The 19741-nt window shown below is 38.0% G+C and overlaps 2 protein-coding genes across 3 annotated transcripts in view; one reads left to right on the forward strand and one right to left on the reverse strand.

Moving 5' to 3' along the window:
* The window catches only part of LOC113107987 (UDP-N-acetylglucosamine transporter-like), a 36736-nt gene extending 16995 nt beyond the window's left edge, over positions 1 to 19741 (reverse strand). The window contains exons 1-8 of one of the 2 annotated variants that reach the window (XR_003292726.1): positions 19319 to 19741; positions 18406 to 18634; positions 16822 to 16976; positions 16618 to 16740; positions 16361 to 16535; positions 15008 to 15126; positions 14725 to 14858; positions 14387 to 14590 (exon numbers count right to left, since the gene is read on the reverse strand). Coding sequence is in view for 1 of the 2 variants with exons in the window: in XM_026270836.1 (XP_026126621.1) it covers positions 14500 to 14590; positions 14725 to 14858; positions 15008 to 15126; positions 16361 to 16535; positions 16618 to 16740; positions 16822 to 16976; positions 18406 to 18595 (987 nt within the window). In the remaining variant the exon portion in view is untranslated. Of the gene's footprint in view, positions 1 to 12777; positions 14591 to 14724; positions 14859 to 15007; positions 15127 to 16360; positions 16536 to 16617; positions 16741 to 16821; positions 16977 to 18405; positions 18635 to 19318 lie in introns of those variants that run through there. The other variant, XM_026270836.1, reaches the window with a different exon arrangement.
* On the forward strand, positions 8449 to 12972 carry LOC113107992 (protein FAM78B-like). The gene is made up of 2 exons (XM_026270840.1): positions 8449 to 10017; positions 11511 to 12972. The coding sequence occupies exons 1-2, from the start codon at positions 9755 to 9757 to the stop codon at positions 12031 to 12033; spliced, it is 786 nt and encodes a 261-aa protein (XP_026126625.1). The 5' UTR covers positions 8449 to 9754; the 3' UTR covers positions 12034 to 12972.

Raw genomic sequence — 19741 nt, forward strand, 5'->3', positions numbered from 1 at the left:
GTGTAAATTATAACAGAATTTTATAATTTTTTTTATTAAATATCTTTTGGAAACAAATCAGGACCATTACTCAGACCCAACTTCACTTTTGTGAAATGTTTTGCTTTAAAATGTGCTCATGCTGTCATTCTTTAAAATATATTTCACTTGGGTTGATATTTTGTTATTTAATGGCATTCATACATTTCATTTTTATTTATTTATTTATTTATTTTTGTATAGAAAAAAATGAATAAAAGGAAATGCATGCATTTGGGTCCGATGGGAGCAAAACAAGAAGAAAAAAATGCACGTATGGAATCACATGATGTAAGTGATAACAGAATTTAAAATTTTAGGTGAATTTTCTTTTAAAATTGCATTGCATTAAAATATTAAAACAAATTGCATTTGCATAAAAGTTATTTTCTCAGAGCTAACTTTTCTGAAATGCTTGAAAAATGTTCCTTTGCTATCATTTTTAAAACATTTCCCTTGGGTTGATATTTTGTCATTTAATGCAAGGACATTCATAGGTTTCTAAGTGTTCCACATATTATGAAGCCACGTATGTCTATGAATATACGTCCCAAACTCACCTAATTACTAACCCCAAATCTATGCAATTGTTTTTCATGTTGGAAGAGATGTTTGAAATTTAGCTTAGTGTCCACCTATGCTATATCTGTCAGAAAAGAGAGAGAGAGAGATGTGAAGGAAGAGAGAACTGCTGAGTAAACACTTGGAACTCATTCATTTGCACACTGGCTCCAGGCTGGGGTTTGAGAGGGGGAGCATGAGAAAAAGAGAGAAAGAATGAAAGAACGAGAGGGAATGAGAGAGGGAAAAGCGAGAGGGAGAAAGAGCTGCCCCTTTTCTTACCCAAGCTCATCAAGTACGGGCCAGGGCTCCTGAAAACGACAGGATTAGTGGAGGGCTGGGGCTCGGTCAGGTCGGCTCAGCCCACATCACTCCTGTACTGCACGCTACGTTGCTTCGCTAAAGCGCTCCAACATGGTTCTCACAGAAACACACACACACATACACAAAGACACAATGCATATACACACTTACCAGCACGCTCGCACAAAATGTGCCACACATAGGTCACTGACATTCTCGGCAAAGAGCAGCGTTATCATTTACTGTAATTCTTGACACATCAATGTCCACAACAACACATGCACACGACTTCATTATAGTAGTGAAAATGTTGTTTTCTTTTTAATCTGGAAATTATAACATTTAGTCTTCTGGCAAAACTGTTGATATCTGTAGGATGACTTCAAATGTCCTCACAAATCAATTTTCATTTATTTTCAAACATCACTTATATTAGTCAAAAATGTATACAAACACTTTTAACAAACATGTTTGGTTACAAACATTCCTCGAAATATCTTATTTTAAGATCAAAAAAGAGAGATACCATAGAGGTCTGGAATAATGTTAGACTGATATTGTTTTTTGAAAGCTGATACCGATATCTTGGAAAGCAGGATAGCAGATATAGAAATTCAAGAAATTCAAGATTCAAGAAATTTGAAATCATCTGACAATGGATAAAAAAAGGTGTAAAATAAACATACTTATATTTAGATGAGAAAGTATTTTTCACAAATAAATAAATATTGACTTTCAGTATATGGATGAAATGTGTTTTTTTTTTTTTTCAGATTTTCAGGGTTTGGTGGGTTTGTTGATTCTCCGAGCAGGAAGTGCTCTGAGCAGGCAGGAGATTCCTGAAGTGTTAGTTGGCCCAGACTGCTGACTGACCGACTGACTAAATGTGTCTGGGTCTATTTAGAAGCAAAAGGGGGTTTTAGGAGCTCGTAAGTGTCCTGAAGCACTACAGAAATTATTAAATAAATATTTTTAAATATAAAAACAACAGTTTAACACTAATTACACTATTTTACTTTGAAAGTAGTGTAAAATTAAATACAACTGTTAAATATAATTGTTCATCTAATAATATACAGTCAGATCCACTAATAAAATTCAGTGGGAAAAAAGTGAGCAAGTGCTGCAAGTCAGACCACAAGTCTCTGAGATGAGAGACAGAGAAGACCACAAAGACACAAGGACCTTCTGTTACTCCAGTTTTATCTTTCAACAAACACTTGTCCTTGTCTTTACTCTGCTCATAGCCTAGAAAAACCCTGGAACAAATGTTTGGTTAGATTCCAAGAAAATGTGACTTTATAGTTACATTCTTTTGTTAGTACAAAGTACAGATGCATTCACGTAATTACACCTCAAAAAATAGATGTGTGACTGTAGATCAAGTGTCAGTGTCAATGTTAAATTATTTTCTATTTCATCTCAGAAAAGTTTCGTTATCAAACAGTAGGCTGAATAGTGTGAAAGGATTGAATGTAATTAGCCTGAAAGTCTGGCAGGAGCCGTGGTCTCGAGGCATCTGCGATGTAGCTGAGCATTGAATAGTGATGAGAGATGGAGCTTCAGTATCTCCAAACTGTTATTACATCGAGAAAGACAGAGAGAGGAGGGAGGAAAGAGGAAAGACAACGTATAACGTACACATCTAGGCCTACATTCAGCTGACACTCACAAACAGGGCCCGCATCAACACACACACACACACACACGTTACTCCTCTTTTATCTTCATGACATTTCATTAAAGCAGAAAGGTCAGATACAAACACCTCACCTACTGTGCTCCTCCCACAATTCATCCAGTACCACACACACACACAAACACACACACACACACACACGCGTACACAAATGTCCCGTGTCACTTTAAAAGACACCAAGCAAACCAGTGAATGTTCTATTCACAGCATTAAATCCTCAGATGGTTTTAGGGATTTCCCCATTATACTCCACAACCCTGGTTTCCTCTAGATTACACGGATTTAAATATTTTGTTGTACTGTTTACTAAAGGAGGATTCTCATGCTTGTTCCTCCACTGAATCACATTACACAGTCTGAATAGGTGCTAAAGTGGCCTAGACTTGCTCTATTTACCCACCCATGTAAGGATTACAGACCATCTTAACCTGTCCATTAGTGCTGGGCCATCTCAGACAGACAGGCTACCTGACAGACTCTTTCTCCTGTTCTCTTTTTTCTCTCTGAGCTCTAATCCACTCCAGCCTGATCAAGAACCAAATAAAACCAAAGCAGCTGAACTGAAGATACCTGCTTCCTCCTTATAACAGTTAGTGGCCTAATGGTTAGAGAGTTATACTTGTAACCCACAGGTCGCAGGTTCAAGTCTTGTTGTTGGCAGGAGTTGTGGGTGGGTGAATGAACAGCACTCTTCCACCCTCAGTACCCATGGTTGAAGTGTCCTTTGATCAAGGCATTAAACCCCCAGTTGCTCCATGGGTACTGAATGTAGCTGCCCACTGCTCCGGGTGTGTGTGCACTTGGATGGGTTAAATGCAGAGCACCACTTCCGAGTATGGGTTACCATACTTTGCAAATGTCATGACTTTCTTTTGCTTTTTCTTTCTTCACGTCCATGCTCTCTTTCTTGACTGCTTACTCTCTTGTTCTCTCCATTGCCATTTTGACCCCAAGCTTGATTCAGAAATACAAAACAGCTACGAATATGCATCACAATCATACATGTGTCATATGGATGAAGGTAACAGAAATGCAGACGTATTTTACATAAACCTTTTCTGCATTAAATCCAAAAACTTTAATCCCCTCCACGTTTCTACAGGATCCAAGCAGCTGCCACAATTGACGCGCATTTCTCAGAAGCAATGTCTCCCCCTTCTGGATATTTTGGTAAATGCAGATTATGCCATTAGAGAGATGGTAGCATACTGACAGATACAATAATACGACAAGAAAACACAGGATAAACTTTAAAAACTTAACATATATTTTTGGCACGTTTTCTTCGCTCAGTGTTATGATTCATAATTTATGAAAGACTTTAAACCAGACTGTGTGACTCATAACTCATACTGCATATATGTTATGTTTTCATATTCAAGTCACATAGTGTTATAAAGTGAGGAGAGGTCGACATCTAAAAGTTATTTTATTTTCATTGTATTTTATTGTTTTTCATTTCTCTACCTCACTTTGCCCAGCTTTTTTACCCTCTTGTGGCAGATACCGGGTATCTGCGCATTCGTTCGGCTTTAGAAGAACGAGCTGTGAGCGCAGACAGTGGTTCAAATTAATTCTGTAAACTGACGCTTTTATGGAAACAGAAAGATAAGAGATTTAATCTAAGCATTCTATGATGTCACTCACACCTGTCCACGTTTAATCTGTTAAATTTGTACTTTACTCCGGGTTGAATTCAGATTCACAATCACCATCATCTTCTTCTGACCTCACACTAACTTGACAAGATACCAGCCAATTTTCACAGTGATGTTTGCCTGACGGATAAATCTGACACGAGATCGGCCTTAGAGACGACAGTCCATCCATGCCAGTTGTCATGGTTACACGGCAAGCCATCAATTAAAAAGCGGAAGATGTCTCTCGCGCTGTATAATCTCCCCTGAAGCTAATAAGAGAGAAGGGGAGGTAAATATGTTGGCTATATTATGAAGTACAACATATTTCACACGGCATATTATATTATATTACTGAGCGTGTGATAGGCACTGAGTGTGTGTTTTCTTTTTCTTAAGGCTCTTTTGAGAATTAAAAAAATATTGGTGACATGTAGGCCTAAATCTAATTTTTTTGTTCCACGTTTACAGATCAGCCTATTCAATATATGGTGCAAAACACACATAAAAAATGTGAATATTAAACATTTCTAAATTCATGTAAAACACACATTTCTTTATTCTTATTGGTAAGTTAATTATTTGATATAATCTATTGTTAATTCTACAGTAGCCTATTGAATAATGCAATCATTTAAATTAGTTAGTTGTTTATTTGCTTCACTTAGGCACAATATTTTTATTATTTAATATATCCATCTTATCTCTAAATAATGCTTATGTGTCTGACTGTACACCTTAACCGTACTAAACAAATCACTAACACTTTAAAATAAGGTTCAGTAGTTAACTACATTAATTAACATTAACTAATAATGATCTGCACTTATACAGAAATTGTTCATCTTTATCATGTTAATTTCCACATTTAATATTAAATTATTAAAATCTTGTTAATATTAGTTAATGCACTGAACTAACATGAGCAAACAATGAACATCTTTATTTCTATTAACTAACATTAACAAAGATGAATAAATACCGTAACCAATGTATTTCATTGTTTGTTCATGTTAGTTAATACACTAATGTTTAATAAATGAACCTTATGTATGAATGTTGTTCTCCCAAGGCATGCTGTCGCACATCTGACAAGCCACCGTGTGCAACAGAGAACACTCGCCGACAAATTGTGCTTGATACTCATTTCCGCTGACACTTTCCAGCCAAGTATTTGATTCTTGATTAGCAAGTTACTAGCATTTTAACACGAATAGCAAGTTAATAACATGTTAGCATGATTCAAGCATTATTAGCACTTTACTAGCATGATCATAGGATGTTTCTAACATGTTTAACAAGTTGCTAGCATTTTATTAACATTATTAACATGTCACTGGCATGGTGTTAACATTTTGTTAGCATGGTTAATATGTTTACTAGCATGTTACTAGCACTATTCTGGCATGATTAGTAAGGTGCTAGCATGTTTCTATGCTAATCCAGCTAAAACCAGTTGATTCATAAAAAAATAAAATATAAAAAAACTGGTCTGTTCCTGCTAAAAAAAGGTGGCCAAAACCACTTTAAACCCAGCTTGGGAGACCAGCCAAAGCAGTAAATCTTAAAGGTTTTAGCTGTTTTTTTTTTTCAGCAGGGAGTTGTTATATATCAATAGACAGACTTAAAACCAGGACTAGGCCTCAGTTAAATTAAGGTATTTATACAACTTATACAAAATGCGTTAGAAGAAAACATTACAGGTGTGCATCTTGACACAGAACAATGATACTGACATATTTTAAGTTATGTCAGAGCAAGATATTTTCAGTTGAGACAGCTCAAACATGCATTTTAGTCTGGGACTAGCTTAAACCTTGTCTGTGAAACAGGGGCATAAGTCTTATTGTATATAAGTTTTACCGCTACCTATTCTCAAGTGGAGCATTCACACTCCTAACTGATATTCTAGATAGAGTGCCAATGGTCCATTTGAGACATAGGTAGCGGTAATGCACTTAAGTCTGGATCCACTGTAAAGCAAGAAGAAGAAGAAGACGTGTCAAGCGCCTGCTGTTGAGAGGAATGCACTCAGGACAGTTCGGACATTGATGTGAAAATTAGAAAAATAAATAAATAAATAAATAATATATATATATATATATATATATATATATATATATATATATATATATATATATATATATATATATATATCAGTTTCTTTCACAGACCGATGGTTTTGTGTCTTTTAACATCAGTGTATCATAACGAGCCTCTGGGTTTAATTTGGTTTTAATTGTGTATGTTTTTGAAGAACCAAAGCTGTGATTCCTATCCAATTACAAAACTGACACACTGCAACGGTTTGAGTTCAAAATCTTTGTTTGTTTTCTACTGAAGAAACAGTCACTGGGGATAAGCAGATAAACATCACATTTTCATTTTTGGAACAACTACCCCTTTAAGTTCTGTTATTGTACAGTAGTTTTTCTGACGATAAAGTATAATAACACTAACAGTGTGTAGTGATTATGTTACAGGAGATTTCTCCAAGCAAAAACATGAAGGCTAACTATGATGGGCAGAAACATCACATGGCAAGCTGTCAATTTTACTGAAATTAGTTAACCCAAAATACATTTGATTTTACATTATATTTACATTCATGCATTTGCCAGATGCTTTAATCCAAAGCAACTTGTGCTAACATTAACATCAACTGGTTAGCCGAAGTAAACTAGATAAAGATTTTTGTTGTTTTTTTAAATGCTATCCATTCCCTGGAAATCAACCCCATTATCAGCAGTATAACACTAAGCTCTCAATGGTAAATGCAGAAATGTTAATTTATGTGTGCTTGACCTCACGGTTAGATTAATGTAATGCTTTATTGGGTGGTTGCTCTGCACGCTTAATAAATAAACTCCAACTGGTCTAAAATGCAGCAGCTCTTACTAGAGCCTGGTTTTGTCAACACTGTCCTGGCTCCCTATTAAACATTGTTTAGATTTTAAAATCTTGCTAATTACTCATAAAGCCCGGGTATGGTTTAGCATCTCAGTATTTGACTGAGCCCTTATCGTATTATAGTCCTCCACCACTGTGATCTCAAAACTCTGGCCATCTGAAAATACTTAGAATATTAAAATCAACTGCAGACGGCAGTCCCTTTTCCTATTTAGTGACAAAATTACTGAAATTTAACACAAAAACACAAATTTATTTTTACTGTATTATATCCCATTTTGCCATGATACAGATACAAAGTTCCCAGGGGACTGTGGTGATGCCCTTTTTTCAGCTAGTGCATGCTAGAAATGTAGATTTGTCTTTTTTTTTTTTTTTAAAGAAAATATTAAACAATTAGTTTATTAGTTTACAATTAGGTATTGTGATTTTTATGGGGTTGAAAATGTCACACAGATACAGGTGCATCTAAAAAATTTAATATCATGGAAAAGTTCTTTATTTTTTGTAATTAATTTTTTTTTAAAAGCTAACTTTCTTATATTCTAGATTCATTGCACACAAACAAGTTTTTTTTTTTTTAATTCTGGTGGTTATGACTTAAAAAGTTAAAATTCAGCATCTCAAAAATTTGAATATTTCCTCAAAGATCAATCAAAAAAGGATTTACAAAACAGAAATGTTCAAGATCTCCAAAGCAAGGTCAATTATGTTCTCAATACCTGGTTGGGGCTCCTTTTGTATGTATAACAGCTTCAATGCGGCATGGCATGAAGGCGATCAGCCTATAGGACACTGCTGAGGAGTTATAAAAGCAGAGATTGCTTTGATAGCGGCCTTCAGCTCCTCTGTATTGTTTGTCAGATGTTACTTATCTTCCTCTTCACAATACCCCATAGATTCTCTGTGAGGTGCAGGTCAGGGGAGTTGGCTGGCCAATCAAGCACAGTAATATCATGGTCAAACCACTTGGGAGTGGTTTTGGCATTGTGGGCAGGTGTTAAATTCCTGCTGCAAAATGAAATCAGCATCTCCATGAAAGCTTGACAGCAAATGGAAGTATAAAGTGCTCAAAAATCTCCAGGTAGATGGCTGCATTGACTCTGGACATGATAAAACACAATGGAGCAACACCATCAGACGTCACGCACCCTAAATCATCACTGACTTCAGAAACTTCACAGCGGATTCTGTGCCTCTCCAGACGCCAGACCTTTTCCAATGATGCTATATTTACTTTAATCTGAAAAGAGGACTCTGGACCACTGAGCAACAGGTGAAATGCTTCTGAGGTTGGTTCTGGTTCAGGAGTGGCTTGGTTCTAGGAATGTGTCAGCTGTAGCCCTTTTCCTGAAGACGTTGGAGCATGGTGACTCTTGATGCGCTGACTCTGGCTTCAGTCCACTCCTTGTGAAGCTCTCCCAAGACATCACCAAACTCTTGGTTTTATGCTTTGCAAAGCTTTTCCTCAGCCTTTAATGCAGTCAAAAATAATATACAAGTTTGAATCTTTTATCTGTGAATTTACTGATACACATGTGTGGCTGTTCTCTACAACTACAAATTCCGCTGTCACAGACGCTCAGTTGTTTTGCACCAAAAATACCTTCATATCAGGGTATCAATCATGAGTCATGCAGTCATTGTGCTATTATTGCACTGTAAAGTTATTTATGGTTTTGATGAACGGAGAACCCAAGATGATGAACGGAGTGTAGCTACGTGAGGAGGACTATAACGTGCACTAGTACTCCCACGCGCCTCTGATCGTTCATTCAGCACCACAGCAACCGAACAGCGACCGCGGTGTGCATGGGAACGGTTCATTTTAAAAGCCGTACAGCAGTCGTTTTGTCAGCGCACATCATTGCGGTTTTATCCCACTCTCATCTGGACGCATCGAATGTTAATATGTGGACGCCGGTTTACTGAAGGGATATACGCTATAAAGGAACGTCATATGTGATTTGATCGAGAGCAACGCTCCGCTGAGTTACATACTTTTTCTCGCGGATCCTCACCTGTCGTAAATCATGAACTACTTTGAAATTGTTTGCTGTTCAGAAAGCGCAAACCTCAATCGGGAAAAACAGAATCGCGACCGTCTCTTGTCGAGGCGAGCGGTCCGCCACACCTGACGGTTTTTCTGCCTCCGGTTGTGACATGAAAACTCGGACCAGAAAGAAACGGATGAAAGGACGAAGAGCTGCAAAAGGCCATGTGGATTTGAAAGAGAACATATCAGATTAAAGTGGAATCCCGGAACAATCCACAAGTCCGATCGCGACTGACAATCACAGGCATGGGGACAGCAAAGATCAAGAGATGGTCGGAGCTCTCGCAACCTGTTGTGGATCCCGAGTAGACAGAGATTTGATGTTGATTATATCTAAATGGCAATGACTTGGGGGGAAAACACGTGCTTTTGATTGATTGATGTCTTGTTTCTTGATTTGGGTTTCTTAATGTAAATGCATTCATTAATTTGAGGAGCAGCTATACCGGGAGCATACACTGGACATGAGCATAGATAAACGCGTTTTTTGGGAATATAAAGGTATATTTATATTGGGGGAAAACACCCTTCATGGTTGGTTGGTTACCCTGATTCTGACCCACTCCAGCCATGGGTTGCCTTCACAGCGTCGCCTGCAAACCCCGAATTAAACGCGAGAATATAGTGGTGTATGATGTCTCTGCTACTATTGACCACTGCCCCACACTGATCGAGGAGAATTCACCCATAGTGCTCCGCTACAAAACTCCGTACTTCAAGGCCTCCGCTCGGATAGTAATGCCGCCGATCCCTCGAAACGAGGCATGGATGGTGGGCTGGATTCAAGCGTGCACGCAAATGGAATTCTACAACACTTATGGAGACCTCGGCATGTAAGCATAGTGCATGTTTTACGACTTAGTCTCGACCATAAACACACATCCTGATCTAAAATTAGGGAAATTTAGACACTGATAAGAAATCATTTATATGGGTAAACGCCAAATAAAGATGTCCAGGATGACAAAATCTCTTTCAATAAAGAAATAAATAAATCTTATGGAAAAAGTGCAAACTTCTTGGAAAATAAACCTAACCTCTGAATCCTGCATGGTTTCAGGCATACAAAACGGTTTATAACCAACAATTAACAACTCCATAACGTCAAAAATAACCATCAATAAAGTTACACAAATTGTCTTGAAGAAAAAGTTTCAAAGTCAAAATCAATTAATAAAAAAAAGGTAATTTAATTTCTCAAAATGTTATGATCAATCTTATGTTATGATTGATTAGATGGACAAACGGTATTTATATTCAATTACTTAAAATTATTATTATCATTTTAAAGTAATAGACTAATAAAACAATATGCTGACCAGCTTCAACATTTCCATTTCTATGGTCCAGAACTTCAGCCCTTTAACGATGCATTCTTTTGACTTTATTTCTAATTCTCAGGAAAGTATTTCTACTTGAAACCAAATAAAAACAACATCAAAATGGATTTACATTAGAAATTGAAAAAAAGGTTTGTTATAGAAGTGGATTTTTAATGTATTTTAGAATGTGTCACTCCATTAATTTAAGTAAATCTTTCTTTTATGTGTGGCACTTCGTTTAATTATGTCTTCAAATAGTTTAAAGCAAAGGATAACTTTAGTGCACCAGTGATTTATATTCACAGACAGTATGCATACATCAGCTCGCTGCCTGAGGGGAGGAGTGTTTGCACCTTCATCAGTCCCTGCTCTTTCATTTATACTCCCACAAATGAGTTTCACAGCCTGTCACTGGATCAGACGGGGAGAGGCAGTGGATAAAAACAGAATAGCTGCCCTGAAACATCAGCGTGGTTGCACTAAACAGAGTTTTGTATCGCAGGCGAACACAATTACGTGCTCACTGCCTAATCTACAAATAAAGACAGAGCAGGAGAACGAGACAGAGACATTCGCACATCCTCCCACGAGCCCGGTGACATGTGATGTGGGCCCTTCTGATGCTGCCTGGGGGGCCTGTCTGTGTGGAGGTGTGGACATGTGTGTGGGGGTGTGTATTACTGCCTGAGCGGCTGGTTGCGTGGGGTTATCTGTGACACAGATGGTGCTGTACTGAAGAAGAAATGCCAGCGTCGGGTCATACCTAACAACACCCAGCCACATTAACGTCCTCTCACACTGAGTCATTTTACACTGGCAGCTGAGACCCTGATAATGAATGTCATCCTTAACCCCAGTTATCATTTGTACACTTGGAATCACCATCATTTTACACTTATACATTGGTGGACAAAATTATTAGAACATTAGTATTTAAAGGCTGATATTTCCAATTTCCAGCAAAATGGCTTGTTTGTTTAACGTCTGAACGTTAATTTCCACAGGTCAAGCTGGGAGCTGCCAGAGTTACGAGAAGGACTGGTGAAGGCCATCAGCGACTCGGATGGTGTGAGTTACCCATGGTACGGAAACACGACTGAAACGGTGACCCTCTCCGGCCCCACATCCAAACCTTCACGTTTCACTGTCAGCATGAACGATAACTTCTACCCCAGCGTAACATGGGCCGTACCAGTGAGCGAGAGCAATGTGCCTTTGCTCACGCGGATCAAACGCGACCAGAGCTTCACCACTTGGCTGGTGGCTTTGAATATGGCCACACAGGAGAAGATCCTCCTGCAGACAGTGAAGTGGAGGATGAAAGTGGACATCGCAGTGGACCCCTCGAAGCAGCTGGGCTCTCGAGCAAGACTCACCGGCCGGGTGCACCAGGACCAGCCCAAGGTGTTGACCCATATGGAGCCGATCCCTCCTAACGCTTTGGGTAAACCCAATGCTAATGACGCACAAGTGCTAATGTGGAGGCCCAAGCGAGGACCACCATTAGTGGTGATTCCCTCTAAGTAGCAGGTTGTGGCAAAAATGAAAGGTTTTTAATCAAAATAGTCAATCTGCCTTAAATCCACACTGCTGCCTTTAAAGAGATACTTTGTTCTTCAACAGCCTTGGAGACACTTAAAGGGAGAGTTCATTCAAAAGATGAAAATTAATGAGTTGTATGATGTTTGCTCCTTCTGTGGAACACACATGAAGATAATTTAAACTATGTTTTTGTCCATCCAATGAAAACATTGGACCCTACTGACTGGGGAAAAACCCATACACTGAAATGTTTTGCATTCCACAAAAGAAAGAAAGTCAGACAGGTTATGGCGAAATTATAGTTTGGGTGAACTGTCCCTTTAATTTGATACTGACATATGCCTTAAACCCGCAGATTCAAGTGCAGGAGAAGAATCCTTAATTCTGCGCTACATAAAGGGATACTGGACCAAACCTGGCTTAATTTACTCACATTCATGTAATTGCAAACCTGTATGACTAATACACACAAATATTTATACAAGCATATAGAGCAGCAAGCTTTACATTCTAATTATAGATACACAATGTTGCAAAACAAAAGAAGCAGTTGTGCATGAATGCATGACTTCAGAAGATCTACAGCTGAATTCAGCATTGCCTTTCAGTTCAGTCAGTGTTTCTGAAAGTTAAGTTTGAAGACAGCAGAAAGCTTTAACCATCAGATGTGTTTGCTATTCAGCACAGCATAAATTTAAGTAAGAAGAATCATAATAACCTGGGGCCTAGTGTATAAAAATCTCTGTAGAGTTCATCCTGAAAGTATACGTATGCACAAAAGCTAGTCAAGAGCATCCGTACGGTGCGCGCATATTTACGCCAAGTTTATTTTTTATGAATCCAGATACCTGCGTGAAAAACAGTGTATATCAACAGCTGATATGGGTATAGAAGTGTGTATGCTGTTTTCCACGCACATTTATACATGAAGCCTCTGGGCTTGAAAAAGGGTCTGTGTGTGGCCCCTGGACTGTGAATAAAGCTGCAATGGAAATGAGGGAACTTCGGTTGCTTAAATTTCTTTGCTCTGAGCTGAAGAATGTCTGGGGCTGTCTATTAATTCCTTCTTCTGCTCACCTGGGAGCGAGGGAGGAGAAGACAGAGATTTGAACAGTGCTGCAAACACCAAATCCCACCGCTACTCATTATAGAGGTGAAAACCATCCGGACCTTCCTACTGAGATAACAAACACACATCCAGACACAAAAGCACAACAAACACTCAACCGCCTTCACTGAAGTACCATCCTCTTCCTCCACTAGAGAATACTGCGCCTGAACAAATTACAGTGGAGAGATTGTTTGATTATCAAAAATGAAGCCAACCCACTCTTTAAAGCATCAAAACCACTGGATTTGTATAAACGGAGTTTATGATGCCATATGAGATGTGCAGAATTCAAAGACGACCTAATGCTGGTCTTCACAGGTCACCGTAGAGTTTATTGATTTTGAGGTTCACAGTGTGTTCAGAAGGACTGGGGCAGCTCGAGTTTTCCTGACTGTAAAATCTATTTGCCCTTTTTACCGTTTTCAAGCTGTGACTGCATGCATTGTTTTTACACCTTTTGAAAAAATGCAAAGCCTTTTCTCTTCAATTTTGTGCTGCCCTTGTGGAAATGTGTGTATTGTTATAAAAAAAAATTATATATATACACATACACACACCTGATTTATTATTACTCTTCAGCATGTACTAATATAGTGCAAAGTGACTAAAAAAAGCACTTCCTTGCATATATAACTCAAGTAACACAAGTATTCTTTGTAGCCTGGTGACAGGTAATCTGAAAAATAATCAACTGACTGGCTGGCATTGTCTTAAGTATTGTTATCATTTTCATTATAATAATATCAAAAGTTTACATTCTGTTCCCAAAAGATCCCATAATTCCTTAATCTTTACAGCACAGAAACTAAGCCAGCAACTCAGTCAATTAAAATAGCATAAAATATTTTTTTAGGATTTGCAGTTTGAATAATGACACAAAAATACAGTGATGCAAAGACCCCCTTAGTAGCATCCATTGCAGAGTTTCTGCAAGATTCAAGTTTCATTTGTGGCGAGTTACTGAAGGCCACTGTTGCGAATTAAAAGCGGTCATTAACCCTTGAAGATGAACAGATATTAAATGGCCAAGAAAAGCCGAACAAGTTTTGTGCCATTTGAAAACGACACATTATGAAGTGGTTTAATCCATCACCCATTAATGTGTTCAGCGCCGATTAATGTTTTTCACTTAAACCGTGAGTTTTACTGAAACCAGAGATGCGGAGCATTTCTCCCAGTGTGCTTCAGCTCAGCACTGCACAGCAGTGGCCCAGCCTGTTATCCAACCTTGTATCAATCCTGTTTTCCGCTCTCTACGCCTTCTCTCCTCTTCTCCTCTCTGTCGTTCCACTCATTTCATCGTTTTGTTCCACTCCTCTTTAACCTCATCCATCCACTTTTCATGCCCTGCTTGGGTTGGGTGCCGGCTTGCTCTCATATCCATAGAGAAACGTCGCCATTATGACCATTACTGTGCCCAGGAAGAACACACTGGACAAAAGAAGTGCTTTTTCAGTTTTCATTTCAATTAAATGCCTCTTTTTTTTTTTTTTTTTTTACTCTAAATCAATTGAATTTAAAGCATTTATTGATCACAAGACACAAAACATTTGAATTTTTTTTACCTGGTAGGCTCAAAATCCTCAAGCCAGAAATATGAAATGAATGTGGAGAGGATAATTGAGAGTGATGTAGCAAAGCCTTTCAGTATGTTGTCAGCATACTTGATGACAGCAGCTACCACGAGCCCTCCAAGAGCCTGTGGGAAAAAAAAAAAAAAAATCAATTTATATTGTTGCACATTAATGTGTTGCAGGGAAAAGCTCTTCTTGCTTCTTCCTGATGCAGCAATTATCAGTACTGACTCACATGTAAACTTGTCTTTTACTAAAAAGTTTTCAAGCTCACTTGGAGAGCGACCACAATCCAGGTCAGCGTGTTGTAGCCCTGAAACATTCCGTGTTCTTGGACTCTGTCACCATCGTAGGCCAACATCCCGAAGATCCCAAAAACCAGGCCAAACATGCCTGCACGCAGAAGACACAGAGGGAGAAACATTTACTTCTGTTTTACATACAACAGCATTCAGCTATGTTCTTTTTTTATATAAAGAACATATATACTTGACGCATTCGATCCATGTGTCCTTGCTCAATAAAAGCACTACTACTACAAAAAAAAAAATAATAATCTTACTGACCTTAGACTTTTGAACAGTAGCTTATAAATGCAAGTAATGAAATGAATGGTAACTTTGATATGATCAGATTATAGGTTATCACATTATGTTGGCACTCACTGACGAACATGATGCTTTTTTGGCTTAGCTCATTATGATGAACAGAAGTTCACATCAGGAGGTGAATCACTACAGGCGCTCAATTCACACATTGCCAGTTATAAATAAACCCTACACTGAGATTCCACATGGCAAACATGAAAACACGCATAAATATTAGCTTTAAGTTCCTGAATGTGACTGGAAATGTTTTGGACAAGGATTTTGCTTGCTAAAAGAAATAAAACCTAGCTAAGTTTGAGATTGTTTCTCAGAAATACAGATTATACAGATGGTTGACAGAATTCTAGTGTAAAAACAGGTTGTGTGTGTTATATGTCATCCTCTGCAGAATGGGTGCCGCCAGTATGAGAGTACAGACAGCTGATCAAAAACATCACAATAATCCACAAGTAATCCTCACAACTCCAATCCATCAATTAAGGTCTCGTAAAGTGAAAAGATGTGTTTTCAATAAATAAATTCATCAAGGCATTTTAAATTCATAATGTCACTTAAGGTGAAAAAAGTCCACAATTCATAATAACACTTTCTCTATTGGAACGTCCATGCCCCCGTTGTCTTCTCGCATCTCTGCCCATTTCTCTCCTGATTCAGATGAGATGTTTTTTTCATATTTCAGATGGAATGCAACCGTTTAAAGAAGTTTATCGCTTCACAAGACATTAATTGATGGACTGGATTTGTATTACTGTGATGTTTTTAATCAGCTGTTTGAATTCTCATTTGAACAGCACCCATTCACTACAGAGATATCCATTAGTGACCAAGTGATGTCATGATACATTTGCCCAAAATCTCTTTTGTTTTGATGAAGAAACAAACTCATCTACATCTTGGATGGCCTAAAGGTGGCAAATTTTAATTTTTGGATGAACGACTTCTTAATGCTGGGCATCTTTTAAATTCAATACAGGGATGTTTAGTATAATATAAGAGCCATTTTCTTTATGAACTCTTACCTAGCTGGATGTTTCGGATCCAAACACTCTGCTTGGTCTCTTTAAGGATCTTCTCAAAGTAGACACCAGCAAACCCACTAGAGCAACAGGCCACCAACACGGCCACCAGCCCGACAAACTGTGAGCCTGGAGTCAGCTGCTCTTTCTGCGGGTCTGACGGGGAGTCTGCTGGCCACTGTCCAAACAAACAAGCATCATTTGCATGAATACATCAAAGACTTTAACAAAACAGAGCTTTCTAATCAAAGTATTTTTACTTGTATAAGTGCAACGCCAGCCATAAGGATCAGCAGAGACAACCACTGGTATACCCCGAGCCTGCGGCCCAGCATAGAAACTGAAAACAGGGCAGTGGTCAGGATTTTCAACTGGTATGTCACCTAGAAGTGTACAAGAAAAAAAACAAAACATAAGAATGATAGCCATAAAACAAGGCAACTACTGGACAGATAGTGGCTTACCTGGTAGGTAGCCGCATCAAGGTTGGACAGTGCTACGTAAAGCAGGTTATTCTGTAGCGTGTAGATCCCTGAAGGAATCGCCAGCTTCAGCGTCTCTATAGGCTTATGTAGAATCTCTTGTCTCAAAATACTGCTTAGCGCTCGGCCACTGTAACCTGTTTCACACAGACAGATCAGTTAGCCGGCAATAACGAATCTAATTCACAGCCATTCCTCCCAATGTAGATTTTCATTTCAAATAAATGTGGTTCTTTTTAACATTCACATAGTACGCAGCACAACTGTTCTCAACACTAATAAGAAGAAATGTTTCTTTAGCACCAAATCAGCATATTAGAATTATTTCTGAAGGATCATGTGACTCTGAGATGCATTCAATAATATTTCGCAATGGCTGTGTCCGAGAGTCTAGGCAGCTGACTTGCTACTTATCAGGAAATGACTTTGCAGGCAGCATTTTTGCATGAAGGGACCTCATAAAACTGATTACGGACAGGCTTCTGAGGCAACATAACAGTTTAATGATCTACATCAAAAACAGAACGAGTTTTGGTGATAACTAAGCAAATATTTAAATACTGTAATACTGATTTAATTGCTAGAAATAACATCAAAAGTGCAAAAGGTTAGTCAGAAATATACATTTACACACAAAAGGCAACATTTTAGAGCCTTCAGTCGTAGCCAATATAACTGATTTCACTGTATTTTGGGTTAAATAAATCTTTAATGAGAATGAGAATAAAAATCTTTTTTTGTTTTTACCAACCCCAAACTTTAGAATGAAAGTGTATATTTCACCAAAAAAATAAATAAATAAATAAATGAAAAAAAATTGGAAAACACTTTCTCAAAATCAGAGGTACCGTGCTATATTATCAGCACTTACAAGAAAAAGGAATCACTGGATAAAGCAATATCTGCCAGGTTAGGGTTATCAAATATTTGGAAAATATCTGAAGCACAATGTCAATGTAGAAATTTATGAGTAGTATTATACAATCGGTTTTGTTTTCTGACTGTAAATTAATTAGTAATCCACTTGTGTAGACAGAAATTGTCTACATACATTTTTACACTATTTCTTCAATGTCTCCCATACAACTGTTTACAAAGACTGTTGCACCATAAATGAGACTGTATTTCTTCAGTCTATTTCAGTCATGTTGGAAGGAACAGTAGGCGTCATGAATTTATCAAAGAGCTAGCAATAATTACATTTAAAAAATGTAAAATACGTTATTTAAAGATAAAAACAATCACAATGAAACACTTTATAAATAAATAATAATTTTTTTTATTTTTTAACTTGCATGTCATGCTCATTGACCAACATTCAAGAACCATGAGCATGCAAATATGCTATTAAATTATTGAAATATTCAGGGCTGCAAAATGATTAATCGGGATTACCCAAATTAAAAATAAAAGATTATGTTTACATACTGTGTGTAGGGTACCATGTATATTTAAAACACACACATGTATACATTAAAAAATATTTGTATGTATATGTACGTGCTTTCAGGAAAAGATATCAGAAACGATACCTGTAAAGCATTAAGGAAGCCTCATGAAACTCACTATGATCTTTGAAGACAAGCCCCACACAGGTGAGGATCTTGAGGAACTCTGCCACCACCACAGCAGAGGAGGCCAGGTAACGTGGCCCGTCACCTTGCAAGGTGCGCGAGTAACGCATGGTGAGCACCAGGGACGTGGTCTGGAACACCAGGATCCCCAGAGAGAGGTACTTCAGCTTGGCTGATGCCATGATGACAGTCTCACACAAGGAGACCACGACAGACTGGGGCTACATGAGAAAGAAAGGGGCAAAGAGCAGACAGATGTTGAAATACAATCTTGTCCCAGCTGGCTCTGTAAACATTAATGGCCATAAACAACAGCTATAGTGTTTTTAACCAAGAAATATTAGGCCTGGCCTGCAGTTTACTAAATGTGTACATTTAAAGGGACAGTTCACCGCCAAATGAAAAGTGTGTCATGATTGACAGTCAGACTTTATTCGTTTAGACGCAGTGGTTCCAAAACCTGTCCTGGAGTGTTGGGGGTACTCCAGGACAGGTTTGGGAACCACTAGTTTAGAGTAAAGACAAATTGACACCTTAGTCACCATACAGATTCACTGGATCTTTTTCTATACAGGGGAAGTAGATGGTGACTGAGGCTGTCATTTCGCTTTAACATCTCCTTTAGTGATTTAACGAAAGACATTATAAATAATGACATATTTATTACTTATAGTTAAAAACTGGTTTTAAAAAAGAAGAAAAAAAAGAGAAAAACGTTCTGCAACTTCAGTGTAAATAAAGTCAGCTGTAAAGACTTTACGCATAAGTGGCTAAAAAGAATATAAGTGACTAAAAATGATTGATGTTATACAACTAAGCAGACGCTAGCAGACAGACGTTTAACATAAAAATATGATCCCACTTTGTAAAATAGCTGCAAATACCACATATTTTTACACTCTCACCTTTCCTGAAGACTAACGTTACTGCAAAGATCCGGAAGTTTGTGAGTAGAAGTTTGAATACAAACATACACGTTAAAACCGCGTCAAAGATCAATCCTTTCAAGATGCGTTCTACATAAGTTGAATCTACACACAGTGAGTTAAATAGTTCAATACGGTCATCTTATTTTGACAGTTGTTACACACTGAGAGCTGCTGCAGCTAAGCTATTTTCTGAGGAAATCAACCGTCCTGGGTAAGTTAACGTTATTCCTCGTGCATGATCATATGCTATGTGTCCTCCCATGCCGCATAACCTCATTCATCAAGAATGATAAGATGACTCTCAAGTGAAGTGTAGAAAATCTTCATATGAATTGCAACAATCTTGCAGTACTTCCTAGCGTTTTATTCTTTCGATCATTGTACCGTTGTCGCCACCTA

The sequence above is a fragment of the Carassius auratus genome, chromosome 8 (genome assembly GCF_003368295.1).
Source record: "Carassius auratus strain Wakin chromosome 8, ASM336829v1, whole genome shotgun sequence".
Classification (NCBI taxonomy): Eukaryota; Metazoa; Chordata; class Actinopteri; order Cypriniformes; family Cyprinidae; genus Carassius; species Carassius auratus.

Excerpts from the sequence above, each read along its gene's own strand:
- LOC113107992 (XM_026270840.1), top strand. The coding sequence starts at position 9,755 with ATGGGTTGCCTTCACAGCGTCGCCTGCAAACCCCGAATTAAACGCGAG. Across the intron at positions 10,018-11,510 it reads ACTTATGGAGACCTCGGCAT|GTCAAGCTGGGAGCTGCCAG; the intron begins GTAAGCATAGTG and ends TAATTTCCACAG.